Source organism: Genypterus blacodes, unplaced genomic scaffold (genome assembly GCF_046128005.1).
Source record: "Genypterus blacodes isolate CSIRO-AG114 ecotype Tasmania unplaced genomic scaffold, CSIRO-AGI_Gbla_v1 ptg000175l_1, whole genome shotgun sequence".
In the NCBI taxonomy this organism is placed as follows: Eukaryota; Metazoa; Chordata; class Actinopteri; order Ophidiiformes; family Ophidiidae; genus Genypterus; species Genypterus blacodes.
In genome coordinates this window covers 122,501-133,935 of record NW_027466976.1, presented here as the reverse complement: position 1 = coordinate 133,935, position 11,435 = coordinate 122,501, and the positions used below count along the sequence as shown (strand labels likewise).

General features: G+C 48.8%; 1 protein-coding gene across 1 annotated transcript in view; it reads left to right on the top strand.

Annotated features, from left to right (window-relative positions):
• The first annotated feature begins 3,596 nt into the window (after positions 1-3,596).
• LOC143014018 (FRAS1-related extracellular matrix protein 2-like) overlaps positions 3,597-11,435 on the top strand; it is a 35,103-nt gene continuing 27,264 nt past the window's right edge. The window contains exons 1-2 of the mRNA XM_076167776.1: positions 3,597-3,609; positions 3,883-4,029. Of these exons, the coding sequence (XP_076023891.1) occupies positions 3,597-3,609; positions 3,883-4,029 (160 nt within the window). The remainder of the gene's footprint in view (positions 3,610-3,882; positions 4,030-11,435) is intronic.

The window sequence follows — 11,435 nt, the reverse complement described above, 5'->3', positions numbered from 1 at the left end:
GGCTCCTGGAATCGTACCGTCAGCCTCTCTCTGCACACACGCTCGTTATGCTACCTGCTTTGTTGAAGCGAACTCCGCCGCCAGTTGAATAAATAGCAGCCGTACTAATTACTTCCCCCGTCTGATGTTTCTTGGAAGTTCTCTACGGTGAGAGATCATTGGGTTCGTCTGTTGCGTAACTGTTGTGGGTTGCCGGTTGCTGTGGGAGTCTGGGACTCGGGTACAAAGGAGTACAAGAGGCAGATGGAGACGTAACAGAGCGAGCGGCAACCCCGAGACGAGCTGAGCAGCAGAGCGCTTAGTGCCGCCATCAGATGCAAAATATCACACAGACACAAAAGAGTGAAATGAAATGAAGAACATGTGGACGTCCGGCCATGTAAGGACGTCCTGCGCTGTGAGGACGAGGACAGGAGCGAAGGGCGAATTATCTACACACACACACACTTAGTTCACACGCAGCAAAACCTGTTTAACATTGTTACGCTGTTACACACGAGCTGCTTTGGGACTTGAGTCCAAAACTTGGAATTTACCCGAGAACGACTTGAATACAAACCCAATCAGATCAATCGACTTTACCTTCTTTACCTTCTTTACCTTCTCTACCTTCTCTACCTTCTTTACCTTCTTTACCTTCTTTACCTTCTTTGCCTTCTCTACCTTCTCTACCTTCTTTACCTTCTTTACCTTCTCTACCTTCTCTACCTTCTTTACCTTCTTTACCTTCTTTGCCTTCTCTACCTTCTCTACCTTCTTTACCTTCTCTACCTTCTTTACCTTCTTTGCCTTCTTTACCTTCTCTACCTTCTCTACCTTCTTTACATTCTCTACCTTCTTTACCTTCTTTACTTTCTCTACCTTCTCTACCTTCTTTACCTTCTTTACCTTCTCTACCTTCTTTACCTTCTTTACCTTCTCTACCTTCTTTACCTTCTTTACCTTCTCTACCTTCTTTACCTTCTTTACCTTCTCTAACTTCTTTACCTTCTCTACCTTCTTTACCTTCTTTACCTTCTTTACCTTCTCTACCTTCTTTACCTTCTTTACCTTCTTTACCTTCTTTACCTTCTCTACCTTCTTTACCTTCTTTACCTTCTCTACCTTCTCTACCTTCTTTACCTTCTTTACCTTCTTTACCTTCTCTACCTTCTCTACCTTCTTTACCTTCTTTACCTTCTTTACCTTCTCTACCTTCTTTACCTTCTCTACCTTCTCTACCTTCTCTACCTTCTTTACCTTCTTTACCTTCTTTACCTTCTTCACCTTCCTCACCGTCTTTACCTTGGGAGCCTAGCAGCTGTGTGGAGGTTTAAACTCCACACTCAGCAGAACGTGTCCCGTCAGGACCGAGGGAGTTTAGCGACCGGACGGCTTCCTGTGATCGTTTTGTGAAGCGGTGATTTCTACATCAGAGGCGTCTCAAACCTGTAGCATCAAAGTGTGCGTGGGGATCTGAGGTGTGGCCGCCGCACAGATGCTTCCATCCCTAATTGGTTTCTTATAAAATATAACAAGCGAGCGTGAGTTTTTGTGCGGAGAGCCTTTGAAAGCGTCAGTAGAGTGACTGAAGCTGGGCGGAGGAGGAGGATTTCAAAGAGGCGTTTTTTTTGTCCCGTCAGCACGTGAGAGGCTTTCATCCCTACAGGAGGCTGCAGGACGGGAGGAAGACTCAGACCCCCTTTGTCCATTCACAGCTCCTCACCAGCAGTGTGGGGTCGTATGAATAGTCTGGACTGACACACACTCACACACACACACAGCTAATGGTGCAGGTGCTTTGTTGCGGTGAAGTTGTAATGGAAGCTTTGTGTGTTTGTGTGGCTGAGTTTTCTTTTGTCTTTGCACCCAAACCCATCAGATCCTGGTCTGGGCCTGCAGGTTCAGCTCTCATTACGCTCCTGCCTCCTCACCTCCAGGTGCAGCCATGTGTGCTGCTCTGTGAGACGCGTTCACGCTTCACCTCTCACACAATCTGCTGCGTTTTAACACCGTGTTGGCCCGTTAGAGCTCCGGTCTCAGCAGAGGAGCTTCATCCAGGCCCCCCAGATCCAGAACGAGTCTCTAATCACATCTGGACTCGAGCTGTAATGGAGTAACAGTTGGACTTGTTAGTGTTTTCCTTCCATCTTGTGATTTGTGTCTTGAAGTCCACATCTCCCAGATCCCAGCCGCTCCCCCGGCCCTCCTCCCATCATGCCTCTGTGTTATCAGCTGATATATTTTCAAACAAATAAGAGGTAATAAAAAGCTTGGAGGTGCTCGCGCTGGTCATTTAATTTAGAGCTCAACCAACACATATCCTCCTGAGACCCTGTGTGTTTCCTTCCCTACACCTTATACAATATTCTGCTTAACTTAAACCTCATGTCCTCATATCAGGTCATTTTTCCCGGCCCCCTATTGGTTTAAATTCCACTTTGGTTCGCTAGAAAACAGCAGACAGGAGGAAACGTGTTTTACTCTTTGTGATCATATGAAGTACACGTATGATCATGCTCTCTTTGGCTGGGGCAGGAAGGTTCTGACCCAGACCTCCTCCTCCTCATCGGGCTCTGTGATGGCGGAGGGGAAGTGTTGCTCTCGGTCAGAAGGAGCTGTGAGTCTTTGAGCGATTTTTAACGGCCTGAGCGCCGCCGCCGCCTCTGAGAGGGAGAACGGATTTAAGAGACGGAATGAAAGGAGCAGCTTTGAAATGATCCTGGCTGAGCTAAATGAGACACTTCAACAAACACTCCTGCACCGCCTCTCTTCCTCTCAGGCTTACACACACACACACAGAAACTCGGAGACATTTAGTTTAGTGCTCAAAGGAATTCTGGGATAAAAACCTCCTCCGCTCTGCTTCTTTGTTTAGTGTTTTCTCTCATTATTTCCATTCATCTCTGCGCTTCCTCTACAGTATAAAGTCATTTAGCCCACACACACAAACACATACACACACTTCCTGTCCGCTGGTTGAAGCAGCAGTGGGGCGTTTGTGTCAACTTGCCGTCCGTGTCTTAATGATGCTCATCTTCCTCCTCGTCGCCACGCTCACGTCCCCGGAGCGCTTGAGCTATTAATACACAGGTGACACGAGGAGAGTGTGAGTCTGATGGCAGAGCGTCACCGTGGAAACTTACGCAAAGATGCAACATAAAGGAGTTTTTTAATGAATCCACACAGAATTTTGGACGGCAGAGTGAAAAATAATTAAAACAGTTTTTCTCAACTACCTGGATGCAGTTCTCCTCTCGCACCCGGGGGTCCCAGAGCCGTTAGAGCCCCCCCTTCCTTGTTCCCTTCCTGTTTTCACACAACATTAGCAGCAGAGATACCGAAGTTACATCAAACGGAGACGTTGCCAGGGCGCACGATGTGTGTGTCCATGGAGATCCTGAGATATTAAACCGTTTGTTCTCAGTGGCATAAAATTAATTAAGTAGAAACAAATTCAGTCATTTATGGAGGCCAGCGAGAGTGAAAACACCAAACAGCTGAGAAAACGTTTGGATGTTTAATGAAACAGAACAGAAACAAACAAACTCAGGCTTCACGCTTCAGATTGAATATTAAAACAGATCAAAGTGACAACGAGTCAAGAGGAGTCCAACATGAGTGAAGCACGTAAACAGAGCGAGTGGGCTGGAAGTCTAAAGGTCTTAGAGTTGTGTGAGATGAAGCTCAAAGCTCAGAGATGAGGTCACGCTTTGCTATCATCGCTCTGCTTCATTTGAGGAACTCTGGCACAGCGCTGGAGCTCTCAGCGCCTCTTTACTTCCTGTTTACGGACAATCTCACTCTCACAGACACACTGACCTAACACAAGCTACTGTCCCTTACTGTCATGGCAGCCGTCCTCACTGTGTGTGTGTGTGTGTGTCTTTGTGTCCCGTCCAGGTGGGAACACGCTGAAGGGGCAGCAGTTCCGTCTGGACTGGGCCTGGATCTCCCTGGAGAAGGAATACTACGTGGTGGACGAGGAGGACAAGGTCCTGGAGGTGGTGCTGAGACGCAGAGGCTACCTGGGAGAGACGTCCTTCATCGGTGAGTCTGTCTGTCCATCTGTCTGTCCCTCTGCCTGTCTGTCTGCTCAAAGGTTGACTTCAGACCCAGTACTCTGATCTGAGCCCGGTCTGAAGGCCTCGGTGCCTCATCAGTCGGCGGCGGCTCCATTTCCACCTGTCACACCCAGGATATTTGGCGATTGACAAAAGGTGCGACTCTCCGACGCCACGGCTCCGTCTGCCTCCAGGTGTGGTGAGGTGTGAGAGTGGGTCAGGTTCCAATCTCTCTTCTTCTCTTTGTCTCTGCGTGGAGAGAATGAACGCCACACTGAGCCGCCGCCGCCGCCGCTGCAGCAACAACGACAACCGCTCACAGATGGAGAGTTTGTGCTCCGTTTGTGATTAAGCGTGTTGAGATTACAAACACACACACACACACACACACACACACACACACACTCTCTCTCTCTCTCTCTCTCACAGATGAACCCTGAAGCAGCTGCAGCGTTTGGTCTTCAGCTGTTTTTACCCTTTGAGTCAAAATCATTTCCTTCAGCCTGGAGCTTTTTTCTCTCTGTTGCCAAATTCTGTGTTTATCTGGATCGTGAGGAGGCGAGAGGAGAGGAGAGGAGAGGAGAGGAGAGGTGAGGAGAGGTGAGGAGAGGAGAGGAGAGGAGAGGAGAGGAGAGGAGAGGAGAGGAGAGGAGAGGAGAGGAGAGGTGAGGAGAGGAGAGGAGAGGAGGCGAGAGGAGAGGAGAGGAGAGGAGAGGAGAGGTGAGGAGAGGAGAGGTGAGGAGAGGAGAGGAGAGGAGAGGAGAGGTGAGGAGAGGAGAGGAGAGGAGAGGAGAGGAGAGGAGAGGAGAGGAGGCGATGAGATAAACCAAGGTTCAGCCCAGCGAGGAGCTGTGAAGGCTTCACTCAGTGAGGAGTTGACTGAGTAGGAGGAAGATGAAGGCCTGAGTGAGAGCTTGAGTCTTCAGGCTCTGCAGGTCAGAGGTTAAAGTCCAGGTGAGAATCTGAGACCTGGAAGTCTTTGATCCTGATTACACCTGCAGACAAATCAATACACTGATGAATGATATGGAGAGGACATGAAGACATGAAGGTTATGAGGTCCAACTTCATTCCTTCACTTCCTTTCTTCACTCTCTTCTTCACTTCCTTCCTTCACTTCCTTTCTTCACTACCTTCCTTCACTCCCTTCCTTCACTTCATTCCTTCACTTCCTCCCTTCACTTCCTTTCTTCACTCCCTTCCTTCACTCCCTTCCTTCACTTCCTTCCTTCACTTCATTCCTTCACTTCATTCCTTCACTTTCTAACTTCACTTCCTTTCTTCACTCCCTTCCTTCACTCCCTTCCTTCACTTCCTTCCTTCCCTCCCTTCCTTCCTCCTCATCAGGAGTTCTGCTTGTTCTCCGTTCTTGTATAAGAATCCCTGCAGCAGTTTCCAGGCCGACCTTTAGCAGCGGCGGTTATTTGTTCCTTCTGGCACCGTTGCTTCATCACCAAGGAGACAAAGCCGCGGCTGTGGAGGCAGCGAGGATGCCGACCATCATCCTGATGAATAGAGACGTTACAGCGCGCTTCACCATGATCCCTCTCTGCTCTCTCTCTCTCTCTGCTCTCTCTCTGCTCTCTCTCTCTCTCTCTGCTCTCTCTCTCTCTCTCTCTCTCTCTCTCTCTCTCTGCACCACCACTGTGCACCAACAGACAGCCATTAGGTTGTGATTGGTCCTTTGTGTGTGTGTGTGTGTGTGTGTGTGTTTGTGTGTGTCAGGACGCTCCGTCTGTCTCCAGTTTCCTCGGCTCGCTCTCTCCTACCTCATCTGCTAGTTTCCATCATGTTTTCACTCAGTCCACTCACTCCTATCCTCCATGTCTTCTCTTCTCGTCCCTCTTCATGTGTTTTGTTTCTAATTGCCTCGTCAGCTGTCTGGTTTGTGCGTCTCATTCTTGTTCATGTTCACATAAACACTCAGACGCTTGGTGTCCTTGTGAACTCTTCCTCTCAGCTTCTTCTGCCTTTTCTGCAGCACTCCAACTTCATCATTTATCAATATTTCATGCGGGGTTAGATGGGATCCTTGTAGCTGCCCTCTCTTCTCCCCGGCTGCTCGTAGGATGCCATGGTCTTCCCGGAGCAAAAGGTGCAGCAGCTCCTGACAAACAGAGCTCTGATCCCTCTGCGCTCGTGCGTCCGTGCAGAGCGGGAACACGCTCAGGCTCAGGCTCAGGCTCATTCTGGTGAAAGATTCAGCAAACTACAAAAGAATCAATACAAAAGTTTTTAATAAGCTGCTTGGCTGCAGACGGAGGAGAAGCCAAGGTGGAGACGACAGCCCGGCGTCTTCTTCTTCTTCTTCTTTGTTGTTTCTGCATCAGTAAAAGTGTTTGTAGAGGCCCAGAGAATGAGGAGGAGGAGGAGGAGGAGGAGGAGGAGGAGGATGTCATCCCTGAACGTTCCTCTTCACCCTCTCTCTTCTTCCTCCGTCACGCTCTCTGCCAGGTTGGAACTCTTCCTCACCTCTCATTAACGCTTCCATCCACATCATCATTCACCGGGATCACATGTTCATCCTGTTCCTGCCAGCTTTAAGACCTGTGTGTGTGTGTGTGTGTGTGTGTGTGTGTGTGTGTGTGTGTCCTCATGGGAGGGTGAGCGCACATGAAAGCTTGCATCTTGACTCTCATCTGTCGGCACAGTTGGTGTTTGAGCACCTGGTTATCTCTGACCACACACACACACGCACACACACACACACATATGTTTGCTTTCAAGCCCTCTGTTGGAACGAGCATCTAACGCATCCTGTCAGCGCAGCGCTAAACTGCATCACTACCAGTGTACTGAGTGTTGACGGACGTGAGGACGGCGTGTTGAGGTGTGAGGCACACACACACACACACACACACACACTTCATAAGAAGATGAAAGGAATGACTCGTCACTTTGATAAAGAAAACTAAATGTAGGAAACATTAAGGAATAAAGTAAATCGAGTCAAACTAAATGTTCCATCTGATCAGATCAATCGTTCTGATCAGATCAATCGTTCTGATCAGATTCTACCTGTTTGCTCCTGTGTTGATGGAATCCCTCAGTCAGGATTGTAATGTAAATGCGTCCTGGCGTCAGCTGTCAGGTTTCTTATTCCTCCTCTCAGTCACTTTGATGTTCCTCTTCATGTTCCTCTTCATGTTCCTCTTCATCTTCACGCCGCTCAGGATTGATTAGAAGAACGGAAACATGACGGCTCTGACAGATTCATCCCATGAACTTCTGCACGCTGCCACATTCACACACTCGCTTCTCCTGAGCCAGAGAAGACGATCTACAATCATCTACATGCAGAACCTTCTGGAGGCAGAAACCTGGGCTGTTCTACTGCTGTGTGGTGTGTGTGTGTGCTTTAACGTTCACACACACACTTAGATCTGCTTCACTGTCCTATTGAAGACCTCCACCTCTGGACAAGCCTTTAAATAGATGATTGGTCATTGAGCTGTTTGGAATAGAATCTGAATAGAAAGCTTGGTTGAGGGTAAACACGAGCAGGTAACCAGCTGATTGATGTTCATGTAAACACACTGAGGTACTGTGCAGTGTGAGTGTGAGGCAGTGTGAGTGTGAGAGAGTGTGATAGAGTGTGAGAGGATGGAGAGGCAGGGAGGAGACAGAGGCAGAGAGATACCAGGAGATGTGATTAGGAAGCTGGATGCAGAGCTGAGGGTTTGCTGACGAAGGCTGCCGAGCTCTTCGTCACAACAGGACGTACAGGTGGAGACGATGAGGGAGGGAGGAACTGCGAGATCAGAAGAAGGTTCAAAGACTCCCAGCAGAGCTCAGGAAACATTCTACCAGACAGGAGCAGGAGAACGGAGAGAGCCGGCCTTGTTTTTACAAAAATTCGACTTTCCAACCGTCGAGTGAAACCAGCATCCTTCAACTTTCTTCTTCGTGGGTGTGCGCCCTCCTCTTCGCCCGCTGTTTCTTTCTCCACCACACTTCAGTCTCTCTCTCTCTCGCTCTCTCTCTCTCTCGCTCTCTCTCTCTCTCTCTCTCTCTCTCTCTCTCTCTCTCTCGTCTCTCTCTCTCTCTCTCTCTCTCTCTCTCTCTCTCTCTCTCTCTGCTGCTCTCTGCCCCTGGCTTGTGGCCGTTCGCCCTGTAAGGTCAAGCTAAACTTGTGGAGAGCTTCATGCTGGATTGTCATGTCATCATCCTCCCCAGATGATGATCCCTCATAACTTTGGTGAACCTCTGATGTTTCATCTTGTGCCTCTGACCAACACTTTGGATCTTCTGATGACTAATTTCTAGACTTCCATAAACGTTGCCTCTGCTATGCCTGATCCCCTGAGGATGGATCTGTACCTGAGGATGGATCTGTACCTGAGGATGGATCTGTACCTGATGATGGATCTGTACCTGAGGATGGATCTGTACCTGAGGATGGATCTGTACCTGAGGATGGATCTGTACCTGAGGATGGATCTGTACCTGAGGATGGATCTGTACCTGAGGATGGATCTGTACCTGAGGATGGATCTGTATGTGTGGTGATGTTGCTGATCCATCTCCTCACTCTGCTCTAAGGCTGGAAGGTTGAAAGAGCTAAATGGACTCCTGTTCTCCAGAGGATGAACCCGTTTGGAACCATGTGATGTGTTCATGGTCCCCAGGCGATGCTCCTGATGATCATCATCAACTCCTACTTGTTCCTTTAATGTTCCTTTAATTCATTCAGTCATCATCTCACATTCCTTGGATATTGGACTCCTACGATGCGTTCAGGTACTCATCTGACAGTGGTAGATTCCACTTAGACACAGAGAGGTTCATATTTCCAGCAGCACTCAAATGCAGCTTAATGTTCATTTTCCTCCACTTCTCTGTCTTCTTCATGATATTCATGAAGGAGACAGAGACTCCAGATTGAACTCTTTCATTTAGCTTCTCTCTGCTTGACTGAGGTATCATCCTTCAGCAACCTTTTGTTTCCTGCTCCTGATCCGTCCCTGTCGTCTGTCACTTAGCCTTCCTCGCTCTCTTCCTGTCTGTCTGTCACGAGTCACACTGAGATCTCAACTCCACTAACACTTTTTTTCCTCTTTCATCCGGAATCTTTCCCCTCCTGGCGTCACCCTGATACCTGCTCGCTGCTCGCTGCTCCCTCCTCGTGCTCGCTCCTCTTGCTGGCTCCTCCTGCTCCCAGCCAGCGTCTCCTCTCCTCCTCCTCTCTGAGCTCTCCCTCACCAGAACATCCAGCTCAGTTTGAGCTTCACACTTTGTCTTACCAACAACAATCCTCAATGTTCATGACGTCTTTATCTTCTGATCTTTATCTTCTGATGTTTCTGTTTGTATTTGTCAGCCATCATGAACCCTCTGTCCTCTTTCATCAGTACTCACATCTTACTACTCCTCTTCCACTTCGTATTCCACTTTCCTTTCCTTTCCTTTCCTTTCCTTTCCTTTCCTTTCCTTTCCTTTCCTTTCCTTTCCATTCCTTTCCATTCTCCTTCTCGTGCTTCCTTATCTGAGCTCTTTCTCTTGTCCCCTCCTGTTTGTCTTCATTCATTCTTCTGTATCTCCTCTCTTCTTCCTCTCCTACTTGCTCTCCTCTCTCAGACACAGGCTCTATCCCTCACGTGTGTGTGTGTCTGTCCAGGTTCACATGTATTTATCAGCCTCTGTGTTCCAGTCTCATTATTGTGCTGCAACTCAGCAGATGCATGAATAATTTCCCTGGGCCCCCCGGGGACATAAACTGTTGCGGCTGTGAGCGTCTCTGTGTGCGGCGCCGCCTCAGCTGTCTTGATGTAACTTGACCCGTGTGGTTTAATCAACACCGAGGTTTCCTGCAATCACTGCTCTGCTGCTAGCCCAGCGTTAAAGCGCTCACACACTCCTCTGCAGGTTGACTGGACCCTCAGCTCACTGCAGGATTTGCATTTGGTAATGAAAGTAACTGCAAGAGCGAAGGAAGGCGAGTGTGTGCCGCAGCGCCGAGCAGAGTGTGTGTGTCTGTGTGTCTGTGTGTGTGTGACACAAAGGACGGCAGCGCTGCTTGGTAGATCAAACACACCCCGGTTGGAAAATCTCCCCGGCCCCCTGCTGAGGTGGGACCAGAGGGTGACCCCAGATCGGGTGTCTCCTCCCTCCAGAGTGAGCCGCAGTGATGGCTTCACCCTTTAAAGATCACTGCTCTCTCTCTCTCTCTCTCTCTCTCTCTCTCTCTCTCTCTCTCTCTCTCTCTCTCTCGCTTCTCTTCTTCTCTTCTTCTCTTCTTCTCTTCTCTTCTCTTCTCTTCTGTGTGTGTGAGTGTGTGTGTGTTTGGGTTGTGTGTGGACGAGGATCAGATGTCCCCATAAGGAAAGAAAGATAAGAATAATAAGGGAGAGAAGGACGCCTCTTCCTCTGGTAAACAGCCACAGGTGGTGCACAGCAGCAGAGTTCTGTTCCCTTGAGTTAGCGGCTTTGCTTTAGCGAAACTGACAGCCAATCAAACAAGGCAAAACAAGAAAACAAGCAATGTCTTGGAGCGAGATGCAGCAGACTTCTTATCTTATTCTGGCTTCTTTTTGCTTTAATAAAGCAACAACAACACTCAGAGTTGTTTCAGAGCAGCAGATGTGATGCGTTCATGGTCCTCAGATGATGAACCGCATTCACACAGATCCTCTACTGCCAACTCAAGTGTTGGCTCAAGCTCAGGGACGCTGCTTGGGACTGCACGTCTACAATGAAGTCACACTTTCTTTGAGTTTGCTTTGGATCTTCCTGCTCCCCTGAGGATGAACACACACACATGTCACTGAGCTCCAGCATACAGAGGACATGTTCAACTTCACACAACAAACAGAGAAATCTAATCCATGGACTTTACAGGAGGAATCCATGCTGCTTTGTCGTACGTCACACACCTTCCTGTAGCAGCTGTAGTTCTCAGAACAACACACAGTCATCAAGTCTGCACACAAAAGCTTTGACACTCGCACAGGCAGATTGCCACGGAAACACAAAGCGCTGAGCATCATCATCCTCAGCGCCAGGACCAGAACTCAGAGGGAACTAAGAGACTCAGCTGACATGTTGATTGACTGTGATGTTGTGTGACACACATTTCCGGTGCCCTTCATCATCTGTGTGTATTTATGATGAAGGCGTTTGGACCACTCAGCATAGAACAAGTGAACCCATCGTTAGTCAGCGACCCAAACGAGGAGCCGTTTAGCTTCAGACACATTATCCTCATTTAGCTCACTGTGGGGCAGCGGCTCCTGCTGAGGAGATGAGGCGGCATTACAGGGTTATTACTTCACTCCTCCTCCTCCTCCTCCTCCTCCTCCTCCTCCCCCTCCTCCTCCTCTGCTCCACCTGCTTAGATGTGTTTTAATACAACACATTCATGAGCTCCTTACCCTAAGTGAAGGTGTGAAGTTC